This window comes from Amborella trichopoda, chromosome 5 (assembly GCF_054954075.1).
Source record: "Amborella trichopoda isolate Santa Cruz 75 chromosome 5, AtrichopodaSantaCruz75HAP2 v2.0, whole genome shotgun sequence".
In the NCBI taxonomy this organism is placed as follows: Eukaryota; Viridiplantae; Streptophyta; class Magnoliopsida; order Amborellales; family Amborellaceae; genus Amborella; species Amborella trichopoda.
The window spans coordinates 16,151,172-16,171,615 of NC_142340.1; the positions used below are offsets into that span (position 1 = coordinate 16,151,172).

The window sequence follows — 20,444 nt, forward strand, 5'->3', positions numbered from 1 at the left end:
TTGATAGCGCAAAAGGTATGGCTAAGATCTAATCACGAGAAGCATATATAAAATGTCATATATGAAAGGAGGACTCGTATGATCTAACTGGAGTATTTTTTTGTCCCTTTATTTTCAATTCTCTTTCTTTTCTTCACGACTTAGATCACTTACAAGTTGTCTCTTTTACAATAAAACAACTTCAAATAAAATAAAAAAAAGAATACAATAAGATCTCAAGAACTTGAATCCATTCAATAAACTTTCTTTCAATAACAAAGACAAGACACTACATATGCTTGGGAATAAAGAACACAATAAGTAAATAAGCAAAAAACAAAAGAGGGTGCCCGAGATTATATCAACCAAGCTTCTTACACCTCACACCGAATCACCACCTTCTGATTGCGCGAGATCAATGATCAACCTTCAATCTGACCTAGGAAAGTCGGTTTAGGCCAAGCCAAACCAATGAAATATGAAGGTCTATTTTTCAATCACAAAACTCAAGCATAGGTGAAGCCTTTTTGATAATCTAGTTGAGAGATAGGATCTCATCTACCATACCCTAAACACTTTGCTCCAACATAAGATGAGAGAATTCCAAGAGATGAAGAGCATGCGGCATGCCCCTTAGGTTTGCATGAGCGAGATATAAACTTTCTAAGAGAGAGAGAGATTCTAAGAGTGGGGTGTGCCCCCTAGTTGGGTTTGAGAGAGAGAGAGAGATAGAAAGTTTAGGTGTAGAGATTTTGGGTAGAGTACTCTCAATTTTGTAGTGCATCAAGGGTTTTAGGGTTTTTTAATATTTTCCATGGCTTGCCTCTTCATGTGAGATTGAATATGCACCATTGATCTTAAGTGACTTGTGGGATGAGAGATATGAGCCGTCTATTCCATAGAAAAGTCATCAAAGTCATATGGAAGGTGCTAAAACCATTATCCTCAATTTTCTGAATCATTTTTCCATCAATGAATTCAAATAAAAACTTAATATATGATAATAATACCCTTTCTTATTTCATGCATAAGCCTTCTCACACATACTAAAATTTGATTCAAAAATTTCGTCAAGGCATAAGCTTTCCAAAACATTACTTTTTTTTCCCTCAAGCTTTAGAGCTTGAGCACCACAAAATAGAAACCCCTTAAGGTGGGGCGTGCCACCCTAGTTAGCAAATAATGGGCCCCACCCATATTGTCATGGTGGGCTCATATAGTTTATTGGGCCTCCCATACAAATATTTAAAATATTAAAATTAATATTATGATTTTTAAAAATTCCTAAAATCATATTTAAATATTTAAAACAATGTAAAATCAATATCTATGTTGTCACAAGTCCAAATTTGATAAATAAAATATCCAGAGAATTTAAAAAAAAATTCAAATATCAATTCTAAATAATCATATAATATTAAAACAAACATAATTAAATACTTTAATGGAAAATGATCCATATGGTCTATGAACAAATATACACCGGAGCACTCTACCTTCAGCTGTAGACTATGGTCCACACTTGCTTTCTCAAGCTGACTCAACGTTGCCCATGATCCATAGTCCATGCAGGGGATTATTAGAGGTTCACCAAAGTCTAGTTAATAGGTACCGGGTCGTAGTCTCAGTCTATGGATTTCAAGTTTTTCCTTAGAAACGAAACCAAGGTCACCTAGACTTGATGTAATCTATTGCTCGATGGTGCATAAGGATTATCTCTCGTACATACACACGTTTCACCTTGAAATGTGGTTTGCTTTTCAGAAAACAACAAGCAATGTGTATGCCATGTGATGGTACACGGATGAGGCTTTGGCCCTATCTCTGAAGGCATCCATCACACACAAGGATCACATGGTCCCTCGCTCACTCTTCTGGGCATACTCCGGCCTCATTAAGGGATGATCCATCATAATGCTTATCGATTTATTTTCTATGCCTATATAATATGTATTTTTTCCAACCAGACTAACTTAGCTCGTAAAGCTCAATCCGATATCATCAAATATAATTTGCTTAGTATCACTCCCACTGAGTTCATGTTCCACTATATAAATTCATTTACAAGCATACATAAGGCTTTTAATAACCACACTCATCTAACATCTCCCACTTGACTTTTAAAGGCATTATATTCTCTCTTTCTCGGTTTCTCTCGTCCCTATCTCTCTTACATGTCTCACAAAAACATTAGAGGCGACCCCCTTTGTCAGAGGGTCTGCAATCATCAGCTATATGGAAATAGAACTAATCTTGATGTCTCTCAATCTCACCTCGTTCCGCAAGTGATAGAAGCACGGCTTTATATGTTTGAGTTCTTATGGAAACGTGCATCTTTTGACACATATATCGCCACCGTGTTGTCTCAAAAACTCTGTACTGCCTCACAACACATGGGGTGAAAGTTAAGTCAATTAAGAAATTTTTTGATCCATACGGCCTCCTTGGCTACCAAATAGCATATCACGTACTCATCCTTCATGGTGGATAATGCCACAACATCTTATTTCTTTGACTTCTAAGAAATTGTACCCCCTTCAAATATGAACACATATCCAGATGTGAACTTCACATCATATGGATCTGTGAGATAGCTTACATCTGAATACTCCTCAATTGCAATTTCAGTTCATCATCTGTATGTAAGCGTGTAATTCATGACCCCTTTCAAATATTTGAGGATTCTCTTTACCACCTTCTAATGCTCAATCCCAGGGTTACATTGGAATCAACGCACCATTCTTATGATGAAAGACAAATTGGGCCTTATTCCCGTCATGACATACATAAGGGATCACATCACCCTTCTATATAGTACTCTCTCCATAGTTTTTATTTCTTCATCTTTGGTATGACACATTTTATTATTAAGCTTCGTCTTTTTGTCTATTAGGGTAGGCATGGGCTTACATTTATCCGTCTCAAACTTTTTCAGTATCCCCTTACAATAGGTTGCCTAAGAAAGTTGGATGGTTCTCTCTCTTCTGTTTCTTATCATCATGGTGCCTAACACATGTGAAGCTTCCTCAAGATCCTTCATATCAAAGTATTGTGCAATGAATGTTTTCGTCTCTACTGCTAGGGCAATCGAGCTACTCACGATTAGCATATCATCCACAAACAATGAAATATACATCACATCACCTCTACTGATCTTTTGATAGATACAATAGTTAAACTCATTCGTAGAGAACTTTGTAAGAGCTAGGGTCTCTTGAAATTTTATGTATCATTGTTGCGATATTTTTTTTAAGCTATATAAGGATTTATTAAATATGCATAATAGGTTTTCCTTCCCTTTTTTCTCAAATCCCTTGGGTTGTTTCGTACAAATTTATTTCTCTAAATCCCTATTTAGGAATGCTGCTTTCACATCCATTTGATGAACCTCAAAATCAAAATGGGCGGCTATGGCTATAAGGATTCGGATAGATAAAAACTTAACAATTGAAGAAAAGGTTTCATCATAGTCTATCCATTCATTTTGGGTGAATCCTCTGGCTACAAGTTTGGCTTTGTATTTTTTTATTTTCCCCTCTGAGTTCAATTTCTTTTTAATGATCTACTTGCGTCCTATAGCCTTATGGTCCCGAGGTGGAGAAACTAATTCCTAAACATGGCTTTGTTTTATAAAGGCATATTCATCTTTCATGGCTTCTATATAATATTCCTTTTTATTTAAACTCAACATCAAGGTCATCCCCAACCCTATCAAAGTGTTCCCCCAAGTAAAAAATTCGATAATTTCTTCTTGGTTCGAGTTCAAGTTCAAGTTGATTAGAGGATGGAGGTTCATGTTCAAGTGGATTGGAGGTTTCTGGCTCACGTTCTTGAAACACACCCTTGTTTCTTGCTTCCTTAAAGAGGTCGGCTTGTTTATAACTCAATCTTTTTTCAAAGAACTCTTCCTCAAAAAAGTGACCATCGCGGCTTTCAATAACAGCCCCGGTTTCAAAATTCTAAAATCGATACCCCTTACTATGGTCATAATAGCCAATGAATATGGATTTAATAGTTTTGAGTTGAAGTTTAGTCCTATTTTGGTATGGGATTAAGACATTAACAGAGCATCCTTATACTCTAAGGTGATCAAGGGAATGAGTACGACCCGTAAATATTTTGTGAGGAGTAAGTGGGGCATAATGTATTGATAGATTGTTCCATTTTTTACACATAGGTCTTTGAAAAGCTTAGCTGAGTATTCCCCTCCTCTATCAGTTATTAGGACTTTGATTTTCAAACTTATTTAGTTCTCTACCTCGGCTTTATACTCCTTAAAATTTTCTAAGGCTTTGGATTTAGTATGCATTAGGTATACATGACCATATTGTAAGTGATCATCTATAAAAGTGATGAAATATCTTTTGCAACTTTTGGTAACCGCATTCATAGGACCACATATGTCATTATGAATGATTTTTAATAAATTAGTAGCTCTTTTTGCCCCGATGGTATTTTTTCTTGTTAATTTTCCTTGCACACAAGACTCACACATCTTTGATAAATCTCCTTTATAATTTTGAAGAATCTTATCCCTTTTTAATCTATCGATTCTTTTAAAATTTATGTGTTCTAACCGCATATGCCATATGGTGGCATCCAAACCATTTGGGAACGAGACAATCAATATTTCTTTCATTTTAATAGCATAAGGACTGTCCATAAGACATCTGTCATAACATGGTTACTACCATTCTTGACTACCACCTTATCTCTAACAAAAGTAGTGACAAAACCCGTTCTAGTTTTCTTGGAAACCACAAACAAGCATTTCATCATATCATGAGCATAAAGTACTTGCTTTATGATCAATACGCTCCCGCTCTTCAATTTCAGCTCATAATCCCCGACTCCTAGCACATCAATCATTTGGTTCCTTCCCATATATATATATATATATATATATATATATATATATATATATATATATATATATATATATATATATATATATATATATATATATATATATATATATATATATATATATATATATAAGAAAAGTAGGGATTAACCCACTAGCGCATATGAACATATGAGCCCAACAGCCCAGATTGAATTTGGGCCGATTTGACTGTCACGACTTCATTTCATGTTTTAATTTTAATCTTTTTTTGTACAAATCCAAATCACTTGAAATTTTAGACATATGTTTTTCTCATCAAGGCGCACCTAATAAAAATATAAAAAACTTATTCATGACAAATAAAATAACCAAAATAACCCTGAAACATTTTTGGGGTATTTTGGTCAATTTATTTCATGTAAAATATTTGTCTGATATTTTTCGAAGATTCAACTATTTTTTATGAACACACTCCTAAAATTTTAAGTGATTTAACTTTGTAGAAAAACAAAATAAAATTCAAGTACTACCAGACATCTGTGATCGTCAGATCGGCTCAGATTTAATCTGGGTCATTGGGCTCATATGTTCATATGAGCTAGTAGCCTAATCTTAGCTTTTCACCGAGCCCCATGGGAGTACAGGAGCAGAATCCATCCTTGGTATCCGTGATATAAGCCGTAGCTCTCAAATCAAGACACCAAGAAGTACCATTGGGTTGGCTAGCAATGCCTCAAAAACCACACAAGCAAGCTCCTTGCCAGTCCCACCAACTTTCTTGGACCGACAAAACTTGGCTATATAGCCCACCTTCTTACAATTGAAACAAGTCCTAGTCTCCCTCCTCTCCTTATTTCCAAAATCTCTCTTCTTATTATCCTCTTTTTTTCTAAAATTGGATCTACCATTTCCTTTTTTAGATTTAAAGGAGGGTTGCGATTTTACCATGTGTACAACCTCCTTTTGAGTTGGTATGGAGATGGGTGTTGTTGCATGCTTTGAGTTCCTCCTCTCATTCTCGCTTTTGAGCGTCGTGATGAGCACTTCCAAGTTTGGGGCCTTTTCTCGAGCGGAGAGGGAAGTAATGAAAGTCTCCCATGAGTTGGGTAGTGAGTTCATGAGATGAACCATTTGCATAGGCTCCATGGGTTTCATGCCCGTAACCTCTACATCATGGACTAACGCACAAAAAGTGTGCACATGGTCCAATAGTTTCTCCCTTTGGACATCCTCAACTCATTGTACATTTTAATGGCGATCCACAAACTCCCTCTCATGCCTATCATAGATCTCTTTAGCATTGGCAATGGACTCGTATTCGGAAGTGTATGAGTCGATCATTACACACAATAGGATGTTCCTACACTTTATGTTTTTGTATTTCCAAGTGGTATACTCATCTTTAATTTCTTGAGAAGAATCGTCACTTGGACTAAGAGGATGGTGCTCAATGAACATCTCTTACAAGCCTTCCTCATAGAGCACAAACCCTATCTTTTTTTTCCAAGAGACATAGTTGATCCCATCAAACTTTTTGGCTTTTAGGATCTTGGAGAGAAAGGTGTGGGCCGCCATATTTTATTCCCAAGTTAGATCTAGACTCAAATAAAAAGGAAAAGACTCCTAATGGCAACAAGTATCAATAGCTCTGATACCAATGAAAGAAGGTCTCATGTGATCTAGCTAGAGTATATATATATATATATCCTTCTTTTTTAATTCTTTTTATTTTTTTCAAAGCTTCAATCACTTATAAGTAGTCATTTTACAATAAAACAACTTCAAATAATAATAAAAAAATACAATAAGATCTCAAGAACTTGAAGCCATTTAATAACTTTCTTTCAATAACAAAGAAAAGACACTACCTATGCTTGGGAATAAATAACACAATATGTGAATAAGTAAGAAACAAAAGATGGTCTTGGAGATTACCTTAATTGAGCTTCTTACACCCTACACAGAGTCACGACCTTCCGATGATGCGGGATCAATGGTTAACTTTCAATCTCAATCGAGAAAGCAAGTTTAAGCCAAGCCAAACCAATGAAACATGAACCCCTATTTTTCAATCACAAAACTCAACCATAAGCCCTTTGATAACCTAGTTGAGAGATATGATCTCATTTACCATACCCCAAACACTTAGCTCTAACATAAGATGAAAGATGGGAGAGATAAGAGAACTCCAAGAGATGAAGAGAGTGGGGCATGCCCCTTAGGTTTGCATGAGGGAGAGAGAAACTTTTTGAGATAGAGAAATAAAGATTCTAAGAGTGGGGCATGCCCTTTAGTTGGGTATGAGAGAGATAAAAAGTTTAGGTGTGGAGATTTTGGGTAGGGTACTCCTATTTTTATAGTGCATTAAGGGTTTTAGGGTTTTTTAGTATTTTCCATGGCTTGCATCTTCATGTAAGATTGAATATGCACCATTGATATTGAGTAACTTGTGGGGTGAAAGACATGAGTCATTTTATAGATAGGCCATCAAGATCATATGAAAGGTTTTAGAACCATTATCTCCCATTTTCTAAACCATTTTCCCATCAATTAATTCAATTAAGAAATTAATATATGATAATATTATCGTTTCTTATTTCATGCATAAGCCTTCTCACACATGCTAAAAATTTAATTAAAAAATTTCGTCAAGGCACAAGCTTTCCAAAACATTATTTTTTTTCCCTCAAGCTATTGAGCTTGAGCACCACAAAATATAAATCCCTCAAGGTGGGGCGTGCCACCTGCGACCCTAGGTGGCACATAATGGGCCCCACCCAAATTATCATGGTGGGCCTATATAGTTTATTGGGCCTCCCATATAATATTTAAATATTATAATTAATATTATAATTTTTAAAAATTTATGAAATCATATTTGAATATTTAAAACAATGTAAAATCAATATATTTGTTTTCACATATCCAAATTTGATAAATAAAATATCTAGATATTTAGAATAATACAAAGATCAATTGTAAATAATCATATAATATTAAAACAAACATAATTAATACTTTGAAGGAAAATGATCCATATGATCTAGGAACAAATATACACTGAGGCACTCCACCTTCAACTCTGGACTACGGTCTACACTTGCTTTCTCAAACCGACCCAGCATTGCCCATGACCCACAGTTCATGCAGAGGATCATTAGCGGATCATCAAAGTCTGGCCAATAGGCAAGGGGTCATAGTCTCAGTCTATATATTTAATGTTCTCCTCTATAGATGAGACCAATGTCACCTAGACCTGATGCAATCCATTGCTCTATCGTGCATAATGGTTATTTCTTGTATTTGCACATGCTTATGCTTCACCCTGAAAGGCGGTTCACTTTCCCGAAAAAGGGTTATCAAGGTAGTTCACTTTTTCGAAAAAGGGTTATCAATATGCATGTCGTGTGATGATACGCGAATGAGGCTTTGGTCCCGTCTCTGAAGGCCTCCATCACATAAGAGTCACACAGTCCCTCGGCTCATTCTTCTAGGTATACTCCGACCTCATGAAGGGATGACCCATCATAACTTTTGTCAGTTTATTTTCTATGCGTAGGTAACATTGGTTTCCCTAACCAAACTGACCTAACTCGCAAAGCTCAATCCGATATCAGTAAATATAATTTGCTCAGTATAATCCACACGAGACCACACATCCACTGAGTTCCCACTATATATATTCATTTACAAGTGGCTGCTACACTCACCCAACAACGCTAACAAAATACTCGCACATAGAGAAACATGGGCTAAATGGTCCCACGTGGGATATTGGACAATGAGAGTGGGAGAAAATAGGCTAAAACCCGACATAAATGGTGTAGTCTTAACACATGGGTCTATTATCGTATTCTACCTACAAAGAGGCACGGGAGAGTGCAGCATAAGGCTCAAACCTGCATCCATAATTCATAGTTAGGTTCTGTGGGAATCAATTTTACAGCAAGGGATAGGCTCTCAACAAATCATAGAAACATATTCCAAATTATACCAAAAATCCCACGGCAATCACAAATGCAGGGGACATTACACACTAAATGGGAATCCGGAGAAGAGAGATACTGACTGTTATGGGAATATTACAGTAGCATTAAGATGCTCAAACGAGGCCATGGGATGCCAATAAGAGAGACTTCACGAATCGTATGCTCAAAAACTCCGTCAAAGCTATGCAATCTAGGCCCTATGAATACTATACTTGAAATGAAACAAAGAGGGAGATCGGTTTGCTTACTTTTCATGAGCATTTACAGCAGCAGCACATCCACTCAAATGGAAGATGGATGCATGGGAAGGTGCATTGCTGGACGTATGGGTAGGTGCGTGGATAACCCTCAAGTTGAACCTTAATGGTGGGGATGAAGACTACAATTTCTCTCTTTTTGGAACTTGAAAGTGGAAGTTTATATCAAAACTTCCCGCCGATAAAATTGTGCCCTAAAAGCTTCTCTTCGCACTCAGCCGCTCAACCAGGCCAAACTCTTCGCACTCAGCCGCTCAGCCAGACCCCTCTCTTCGCAGATCTCTTCCTTGACCTCTGATCCTTGCTATTGAGTACTGTAAAACTTCTCTTCTCTCTCTCTCACTTGAGGGTCCAAGAAGACGGAGGAGCAAGCAAGGAGCTCTGATTCTGTGTTCTTCATCTTTCGTGAGGTATACATTAATGGGCTCCTTTCTTTCTTAGTTTTCTGAAAACCTATGAAGTTTAGTTGCTATTGCTTACTGCTTGCTTATTTTCATTCCTGAATTTGTTCTTCCGTCAATGGTTTCGTTTGTTCCCATTATTTATTGAAATTGCTTTGCTTTTTTTTTTTCTGAAATTGCTTTAGATTTGGTGTCCCCTTTTTCTTTGTTGTGAATGAAATGCTACAGGAGTTTCTCAATGTATCTAGTGTGGGAGTTTTTTTCCCTAATAGATAACTGTGGGAATATTAGTTTTTTTTTGGTTTGTTGTGTTTTACTTAGCTTATGAATGTTGTAGCTACCATGCTCTTTTTGCTACCTTTCTTTTTTTAATAAATAATGCTTATGGGTTCATGAAATCTGATATATTTTTTCTATGATATACCGATTTGATGTTGGTTTGATTATATCTTTTTATGCGAACAGGAAATGCATGAATTACCAACATTTTCATTTTCTTATCAGTTTTGGTTATTTTGCAATTGGGTTTTTTGAGTATTTTCTCTGTGATATAGCGCTAATCTTGCTTCCTTTTTTGTGACTGCTATCATCTGAAAATGAGATGATCGATGAGATTGCTTAAATTTGATTCATGGTTAGCTTATTTTTTCCTTCATTGATAGTTCTTTTGTTGGTCGTGAAGAAAAGAAACAAGGTTATTTTGAGCTTCCATTTTGTTTTGTTTTAGCTGAAGATCTTGTTTTTTTTTTTTGTGTGTGAATAAAATGCTGAATTTAATTGGAATTTATGCATTTTACTGCTTGTATGTGCTCCTATTGACTGCCCTCTTGTTGAGATATTTATTCCTGTATTAAGCAAACCTGGTCCACGTATGCCGGGTTCAAACCCTACACTTCTCCTACCCACCCTACTTGCCTTGGCTGTATTCTTCTGTTGCTCCTTCCCAAACCCACCACTTCCTGACCTATCACCACTTCTTTCCCTTCCTTGGATTCACCACCCCCTATAGCCCTATCCTTTACCCATCACATCTGCCCCCCTCCTTTTACAACGTTCCACTCCCCTTCTCACCTACCTCTTTCCAAGGCCTTCTTTCCTCTGGTCCGCCTCCTCCTGCAGCTCCATCCCCTGATGACACGCCCAACCCCCCAATCATCCCCCACTCCCCTAGACACAGCTTACGCTCCTGTTCCCGTTCCCTCCTCAACCCCAAACCTTGAACCACTTCCCACCCTACCCCTTGACTTATACCCTATCAACACACCTTCTCTACACTCTGCGCTAGATTGTGAGTCACTGAGGTCACCAACCACCCCCATCTCTCCCACTTCGGCCAATGCCAACGCCGAGGGGGTTGACGGGGATGGGAGCAACAGGGAGATAGAAAGGATGAAGGAAATCTAACGTGTTATGGGTTTCACAACGAAGGCCCAGCTCACAAGTTCTTGCTTGCAGATGCACAGAGCCGGCTAAAGGTGAGCTTCAAAGGACATAGGGAGCTCCTAAACATGTTCTCCTCGATTAGATAGGAGAGACGCCCCTTACAAAGGCTCTCACCATTAATCTCCTGTCCTTTTCCAAGGAGGTCTGCCAGACTGGCCTCCTCTTCTGCTCCCACCGTTAACCCATGAAGATTCTTATGTGGAACGTAAGAGGCTTGGGACAGTCGTCCAAGAGGAAGGCTGTCAAGGACCTGACCTTAAAACACCTTCCGTCGATCTTTGCTCTCACTGAAACCAAATTGCTAGAACCCACCCTCCAACTCATTCGCCTTGTTTGCGGTAGAAGGCCTCGCCAATGGGTTTCTCTGCCTACGGTTGGGGCTTCAGGCGGAATATGGGTGATCTGGAACCCATCAAAACACCTACTTCTATCTTCCCACAAAGGGGAGTATTCGGTCACGGTCCTTCTCTCACGCATACCTGACGGTTTCCCTTTGAAATTCTCGTACATTTACGGCCCCAACTCAGCCTTTCTCAGCCTCGTTCAGACCGCATTTACGACCCCATTTTAAATCCATTTTTTCAATTTTTTTCTACATTTTTTAAGCTTGTTTTATTTTTTTTGAGTTGTTTTAGATTTTGGTTTACTTTTACTACATGTTTATTATTTTTTCAATATTTTTTCTTTCTTTTAAATTTATTTGGGCCAAAATGCCCTGTGCTGGACTGGGCCGAGTCTTGAGGACTCAGCCAAGTTACTCGGCTCCGCCTTTACCTTGGCCGAGTCGATTTTCTGCATGATATTAGAAAAGCATAAGCAACAATGGAAACATAGGGACTGCTTATTTTATCAAACTCATGGCAAATCCTTGAAAAATAAAATACTCGTAAACTATCCATACCTAGAGCCCAATCCGTACATCGCTTGGGCATCTTTTGTCGAAAAAGGAAGGAAATCAAAATAAAAAACAGTTATAAATCCACTTACAAGAGAGAAATATGAATACTAATTACCCTACTCCCTATAAAACACAGTCAACCTCACAAATTCCTTTAAAAAAAAACAAAATTTTCAAGTGACAGGAGATTAGAATTACTAAGACTATTTGATATTGTCAGACAAAATTGCATTTCAAATACATTGACAGAAATTGAAGCCGTGCTTTACCTGGTTCCACGGATTAGAGAGAGAAACAAGATCATTGGAGCTCCATTTGAAATGCAGAGAGCTTCTGCTTTTCCTCTGTGGCCTGCATGCGGGAAACCCAAGAGAGGAGAAGCTTGAGTTGACACCACTGGCCGCTTGTCAATACAAGGGCAAGGGCTTGACATGTTACAATTGAAGCCTCTGTTGGAGCCTCAAACCCTAAATCTCTCCATGTTAAACCCTAATTCTCCCCATGAAAGAAAGATAATAACCATAAAAATTGTTCACTTATTTCTGTTAAAATAGGAGGAAGTGGAGGAGGAATAGAGATTGTGCTCGTGAAGAAATGTCGAGACCCTCCGCATCTCTGACAAGCCGATCATGAGCCATTAACTACATCGTTTGGGTTTTGAGTGCGTATACCATACTCCTCCGGGCTTTGCTCCACACCGGATCTCCTCCTTCAATTGCATATGGGATTAAGTGCAAAGTGTGCTCGTTCTCAGGTACACTGTACACACCCATCTCAGTATGAGGGATATTCCAGCGTGTCAAACATTAACGCCACAAAGAAAATAATATGAAGTGCAAATTGCACGATAGCAGTTGCAATTGGTCAATATTACTGAACGAGTGATGTTTATCACGCCTTTAACCCAACAAAAAAAGCATGCATGTTGCCTCCAAAATCCAAAATTTTTCAGGCATTGGCAATAATTTAACCGCTATCCTCTTTTGCCCTTCCCCTTCTCTCTTGTTTTCTATTTTGACTTTCTCGATTCGTCATTTACATTTTGCCATGCATCTGCTGTTTGGCAATGGATTTGGTGAACAATCTCTTGCCAATTTCTCGTGACCAGAGAAGAAGCTCATCTCTGCTTCAATCCCTTCCAATTCTCATGCTCCATAACCCTCCATTTCATCTTGTCTCCGAAGAGCTCTGCTTCTCTTGTCTTTGCTCAAGAATCTTCATATTCTCTCTTGCTGCATCAGGCATCTCTCTCTTCATTAGGTATCTCCCTACCTCTTTTCTCGCTTTCTAGGGCATCTTTATTTTCACTTTTTTTCTCTCCAATCGTTCGAATGTCTTCTCTCTCTCTCTCTCTCTCTCTCTCTCTCTCTCCTGCAACTCAGGGTTTACTTCACTATTTGTTTTGAACGCTCCTTTTTAATGCATTTTTATAACTCAGGGCTAATTCTGCTTCGTTCCCCATGTTTCCAGTCTACTATGCTAGAAATCAACCTTAATTCTTTTTTAGATTTGGTTGATTAGGATAAGTTTGGGATGTTTCTATTGGATTGAGATATGTAAGGTTTGGTGGATCAGGAGAAGTTAAGGAAATTTCTATGTCATTAGGGTTTGCATAGGAGATAGAGTTTGAATGGGATGTGATAGTCCCTTCTACAGCTATAAATAGACACTGTAATCCTGCAGATTTTTTATTTATTTTTAGTTAGAAGAAAATTTTAGGGATTTTTGATTTTGAAGTGTTATCCTTCCTATGTCCTAGACCATATCTAGGTCTGCTTTGGGTTATTATGAACACAACCAGAAATATTCAGAACTCTGTTGTTGACTATTTCTTTATATTTATTTAATTAGTCATAAATAATTTATGGTTTATATTGAGATAGTTTGATGATTGCTCTCATTGCTGCTTTTTAACATGGTCTCAAAACAAGGTTATTGAAGAGCAAAAAAATTTTTCTCCGAGATCTGAGGAATGGTTTCACATGATTTTTGACTTCATGTTGTTTGGATAGCAATAAGACAGTCCTGGGTAGTGTGTTGCACTCTGCAGCTAACTGCTTTATTGTCATGCTTATCCCTTCCAATAAAAGACTTGGCAACTCACTTGTATGTTTTGAGCAATGTTGTTATGGCCGGACTAGTGAACAAATCAATGAGGGCACTGGTTTGGTTGGATGGGCCGAACCTGATTGATTCACTGGTTGGACTGGTCTAAGAAATTAAATTATTAATAACAAATAGTAAAATAAGGAAATAATTGAAAAAATAGAGAAAAATATGGAAAAAAAGAAGAATCGAAAATATTAAGAAAAATTCATAAGATATTAGAAACATAACTCCTCAAACAATAAGAAATACTGATTAATAATACAATAACTCAAATTTTAAAGAAAATACAAAACAAAAGGCTCATAATATATTATTAAAAACATTGTTATGAACCACAATCATAAGTAGGGAGAAAATAAGTATACCACCACAAGTCCACAATCTATAACATATAGGCCTTAAAAGCTTCTTACAATTAGAATATTGCAAAACCCAAGTGATATAACAAAACTGTAGAAAATAATTAAGTCGTTTCATCAACTTCATTTCTATTTCTTTGCTTATCATTGGGCTCTTTAATGTTGACCTCCAAATCATCATCATCTACACCTATGAGAATATTAGGAGACAAACTTACATCCCTAGTGTGCATAAAACCTTAAAACATATAATTATTAAATAAAACTTTTACCCTCTTATGGTGGTTCCATTTAGTTGGGAAAAGGTTTTGACGATGATGATGATGGTTTAATCTCTATCCAATTATTTAGATGCCCTTTAACACCTTCAAGTGCGAGCCTCTCTTTCTCGACAACCTACTGTTCCACAATATCGATCCTCTCTAAGTCAATTTGTCTTAAGGCATTGGTTTTCTCCGTTCCTACAATATAAGTTTGCAAAGATTAATCATAAATAGAAGTAATTCTAGAACTTTATAATTAAGATACATAATGAAAAAATAAAGGACACAAGAGTTTATTACTTCTCTTCAAAGCTCAAGTTGTATTTTACAAAAACAAAGTCATTTGGAGTCTTGTGTTCAAACCTATTTCACTTATCAATGTGGATGTATTGGAAGACACTCCAATTCCTCTCACATCCACTTGCACTGCAAGTTTTATTTAGAATACAGATAGAAAAGTTCGTAGGTTGGGAACTTCTCCACCAAATTGTTCCCTCCAAGCCGTTGAAAGTGATATTAAATAACATAGATTAGAGAACTTGAAATACACAAGAAAAAATGCATTACATTATAATTAATAACGACTTCATAAAATGGATTACCTGGGAGGTTTGTACCATTCAAGGTAATTGCTAAAGATCGCCCAAATACTCCTGATGCATTTTGATATTGTCACAACTCTCTCTGATCTTCACTTGCATATGTGTCTCAGGGTATAAGTTCTCCACCATGGTCTGCAAGTCCCCTCAAAACCATCTGATGGGTTGATGTGTACTTGTTGTGGAAGAATTAGGGGCTGTGATAATATCTAGCTGCACGTTTAGGGCAATGTTACTGCCCTTCCCATTTTTTGTCAATTATGTCCCAGTATTTCTTGTGTCGGGTTCTCCTATATGTACTCCATGGCATGCCTAGAATCACTATCTTCTCAAAAACTTTACATGGGCTTTATAATTTGAATTACTTGTTGAATACTAGTCTAAAAATGATTACTTAAAACCCAATCCGCCACCCCCTTCCCACTAGGCGTCTTGGTCCATATAGGATTCTTCCATGTTGCTGACATGACTATGGCTCTCAGGCCATTCATTTGATTCAACATGCTCTGTAAAGTTAGGAAATTAGTAGCAAATCTAGTTATTGTCGGCATCACTCACTCATTATTATTTGCATCCTTCCTCATAAGATTGAGGACAAATTAGTGGATGTAGATAAAATTTGTAATATCCTATGCAGTATCTACAATTTCTTTAATCCATCTTCCCTATATCATCTAGCATAAGTCTATAAAATGGGCTGCACAAGATGTCTGAAAGAGGGATAATGAGCTTGTAGCAATGGCCCCCAAAAGGAGTATTCGGCGGCATTTTCTAGAATAAACTGAATCACCTTCTTTGGCCCCATTTCCTGAACAAATTCCCTCTCTCTAGGGCTTGCTCCCCATCCAATATATTTTTGATGGTTGGCTGGAAGCCTGGTGTTGTCCTCGATAGGAAATAAGGCTCTATCCTACCTTGCCTTTGTCTCTTTAGCTTGCAAGTCGCAGTAGCAGTAGAAGTTGTGGTGGCATGCACTTTTCCAAGTCTCCTAGTTTGAGGAGGATTCTTAGCCTCCTATTCTCCTTAATATCAATATACTCCTCCTTGGGGTAGGATTAGGGTTCCTGATCTTGTCATCAATTGTTTGCCTCTTTTGCTTCTCAGTTATGTGATGTTCAATGCTTTTTTGTATCTCAATACATCAAATGAGAGAAAACTTTGGGGCATTTGGCCATGTTCCTAGTCTTTTGGGCGAAATGCTCCTTAATCCAATGTATTCCCCCACCTTTTATTGGTATTAAATAATATATGCAAATAGTTTCCCACTTGTCTCCCTAATGTGCTCTTCTTACATGGCATCATGGCGGGTCTGCTCTTCCTCTATGAGACCCACTTGAAGACTTTTTTTTTTCTCCAATTCAAATATCAAAGTCTCAAGTCTCAACCACAAATAGGTAATAAGAATCTCCTACAAATTAAAAACTATACCAGAATGCACAAATCTTACATCCAAGTCTCAAGTCTCAACCACAAATAGGTAATAAGAATCTCCTACAAATTAAAAACTATACCAGAATGCACAAATCTTACATCCAATCCATACTCACGAAGCACACTTCACAATAAGTGGAAATTTCATTAAAATATAGATAATCAGATTTTTTTTAAAAAATTACAAGAAAATGTAATTTATCGCATTAATTTAAAAAAAATTACAAAAAAATCATTCTACACTTTCTACTTTTTTTTTTCCTCTTTTCTTTCATTGTGGCTGTTCTTTCTTTTCGTATTTTGCATTTTTCAATTTTTATTCTTTCCTTTTTAGCAGTATACGAAACAACTTTTTTCATTCTATTGTTGTTCAGAAATTCAAACATGTAAAGATAAAAACATAAATTTCAAAAAAAAAGAGAGAGAAAATTCATGCTTTTTTTTTTCTTTTTCTTTTTTAATTCTATTATATATTTTTTTTTTTTTTTGAGTAAAGTTAACAATTGTGTTGTTGTAGAGTGTTAAGTATAGAAGAGGGATCCGAGAGTACCCACAAGTCGGGTCTCTCGGCCAAAACATAGGTCTAAGGCCTATACAAAAAAATTTGGCCTATAGACCCTCCCGATTAGAATAGGTTTTCTTTTGGGTTACAAAAAATTGGGCTTATAGACTTGCCCGATTACAAAGTATTCTTTTGGGTTACAAAAAATTGGGGCTTATAGACTTCCTCGATTACAAGAGATGTGCTAAGGAGTAACTACACCCCGTAAGCATGTACAAATCAAAAAAGGAGTGGACCGGGCAGGGTCATCAGCGTGGGCCCTAGCTTCTTCTTTCGCCAAAAGATCGGCGAGCTCGTTGGACGTCCTCTAGATATGCTTCCATGAGACGACCATACCCTTGCATGTGTAACCACTTTCATCAAAAATGGAAGATAGGTACCAAGGAGGTGATGAAGTCTCTGCTGCCCAGGGGATAACGTTTTGAGCGTCACCTTCCACCAGCAAATGTGAGCCCCATGAATGGTTGAAGCTTTTTAGACCCATGAGTAGGGCCACGGCTTCAGCATATTGAGAGTCTTCATAGCCTTAGTGTTCGGAGAAAGTGAACAGGATGTTGCGGTGATGGTCTCGGAAAATACCACCTGCTCCAGCGGGGCCAGGGTTCCCCAGAAAGCAGCCATCGAAGTTAAGCTTAATTGCACCTTCTGGAGGTCACTGCCAATTGTTGGGTCTTTGGGCCTTCTGTGGTTGGAGATACAGGATGTTTTCCCAGTGGCTGAGAAAAGTGTTAGCTGCAATCCCAGAGAAGGCCCTGTGATTGGAGGTCCAGAAAGTTACTAGAGTAGTAACCTTGTGGAAGAGGGTTGAGACTACATTTTTTTGGCCTTGGAAAACCTTGACATTCCCTTCTAGCCAGATGACCCATATGGTGGCTGCGATGGATGCCTTCCACAAAGTTCTTTCGGCCTTCAGCCAATGAGGAGCGTGGTACGAGCCTTGACCGAGGGTGGGGTGACCCATTGAAGACGAAACAGCTGTAGCACTTGGCTCCACAGGTCAAAAGTGATGCTGCAATGAATGAGGAGGTGTGGGTTCGATTCCTCCTCGCATAAGCACATGGCGCATCGGTTGGGAATTTGAATCCCTTTCTTTTGGAGCTGATCAACTGTGAGTGCCTGTTGGGAGCAGGCAATCTAGGTGACGGTCTGTACTTTGGGAGGAGCAATGGTAGACCATACCTTGGATAGGACAACGATAGGGTTGAGAGGGAAGTTGGGGGGTTAGATAAGTCTTTTATAAAACGAAGCTACCGCCAATTTCATATTTATTGAGGTTTCTTCTGAACGAGGGGTTCCAAACTCTTCGGTTCCTTGATATGAGCATTTCATCTGCAATGGTAGCCTCTTTGTTTGAGGCTAGATGGTACATGGGCGGAAAGAGATCCCTTGGAGGTGTTTGTCCTATCCAGAAGTCCGACCAAAAACACCCTCTTGTTCCTTCTCTAGGATGAACCCGGATGAATATTTTGAACAGTGAGAGAGAGACAGCAAAGGACTTCCATGCCGTTGAAACCCTACATGGGGCCTTTCTTTCTGGCATCCATGTTTCATCCGAAATCCTGTATTTTCTGCGTATGACCTGAGCCCAGAGGGAGTTGGGCTGAGTGGCTAAATGCCACCGCCATTTTCCAATTAGGGCCAGATTGTGTTTTCTAAGGGTTCTTATCTCGAGCCGACCATGGAGTTTGGGTAGGCACACCTTGTCCAAGGAGATGAGGTGACATTTGATCGTCTCGACCTGTCCTGACTTAAGGAAATTCCTCATCAGCTGGTCAAAGCGTTTGGCAACCGAGATCAACATGTGGAAGATAGACATAAGGTAGACCGAGGCATTTTCTAGTCTTGCTTTTATCAGTGTGGTGTGGCCAGCCAGGGAAAGGAATCTCCCTTTCTACTCTTGTCTACTTTGTCTATGATTTGGGACCACTGTCTCGTTTTAGGTTTTCCTAGTCCCAAGGGTAGGCCCAGGTAGGTGGTGAGAAAGTCCTCCACTTTACAATCCCAATTAGGAATTAGCGCTTAGATTTCAGCGTTTGTGAGTGCCACCCCCATCATCTTTGATTTACTTTGAAGCCTATAGCTGCCTCGAAGCATTTGAGATAAAGCCTTAGATTTTCAATTTCTTCAGAAGAAGCATCTAGGAACACTAAAGTGTCATTTGCATAGAAAGGGCGCTCCAGCCAAAATGCCCAGTGATTTGGCAAAGTTAAAAAGTCCAGGTTGGTCATCCTTGGTTTGGGATCCAGAGGGGCAGTGTAGAGTGCCTTGAAGAAGTCGAGGATGGACGACTCGATTTTCCTCTGGCTGAACGAGATATCGATTATTCACCTTGATAGTGGAATTAGTATTGTCTCTTCTGTGGCAGTTAGCTATCCGGTGGAAGAACCCCGTATTTTGGTCCCTTGCTTCTAACCAATTGACTCTAGACCTCTGAAACCAATATAATTATTTTTTTAAGATTGAGAAGTATTCCAACTTGGTTTGGGTTCTAAGGATTGTTTCAGTGGCTGTCAGAGGTCTAGACTCCTCTGTTCGATCGAGGTCTTGGATGGAATTCAGCAAAGAGGACTTGGTTTGGGAGTAATTCTCGTGGATAGACTTACTCCAAGTTTTGAGAGAGGCTTTGAGAAGGTGGATTTTAGTTTGTAACCTATAGCCTGCTCTACTCGAGACCTAGGTGGAAAAGGAGTTCCACCAAGTTGGAATCAGGGTGGAGAGTGAGTCCTCTTCGAGCCAAGCTAGTTCAAAACTAAAAAGCTTCGATCTTCTCTAGACAATTAAAGTCTCCAGGAGAATAGGACAGTGGTCAGAGGCGGGTTTCAGCAAAGCCAGAGCATGAGAGCCCGAAAATTGTTCCTCCCAATTCAAGGAAAGGAGGAACCGATCTAATTTAGAGAGAGGGTTGAGAGGAGTGATTTGATCGAGTGAAACGGTTTCCATGAAGGGGTATATCAAGTAGTCCATGACGAAAAATGAAGTCCGAGAAATCCATCATTCCCTGAGAGATGGTGGGATTAGAATTTCTCGCATGGGACCATCTGGTGATGTTGAAATCCCCCCCCTTAGACACGAAACAGAATGAGGTAGGGAAGCAACATGGTCCAATTCAGCCCAAAAAAATGGATTTCTTTGGAAATAGTGCATCTTGTAACGCATTTTTGGACCGTCAATTTTCAAGATTTTCATAGATTTGCTTGATCTACATTATTTTTGAGACGTTAAATTTTATAATTAGAGATGAAAATATATTTTAAGCCTATCACAAAGATTTTCAAAACCACATTTCTGGACACTATTTAAAGGTAGCC

The 20,444-nt window shown here is 38.4% G+C and overlaps 1 protein-coding gene and 1 non-coding gene across 2 annotated transcripts in view; both read left to right on the plus strand.

Moving 5' to 3' along the window:
- Positions 1–17,917, plus strand: part of LOC18448141 (cytochrome P450 90D2) — a 38,706-nt gene extending 20,789 nt beyond the window's left edge. Inside the window, exon 4 of the mRNA XM_088866252.1 lies at positions 17,687–17,917. Within this exon, the coding sequence (XP_088722378.1) occupies positions 17,687–17,917 (231 nt within the window). The remainder of the gene's footprint in view (positions 1–17,686) is intronic.
- LOC18448144 (uncharacterized) overlaps positions 8,950–20,444 on the plus strand; it is a 28,762-nt gene continuing 17,267 nt past the window's right edge. The window contains exon 1 of the transcript XR_016056713.1: positions 8,950–9,481. This is a non-coding gene — a transcript (uncharacterized LOC18448144). The remainder of the gene's footprint in view (positions 9,482–20,444) is intronic.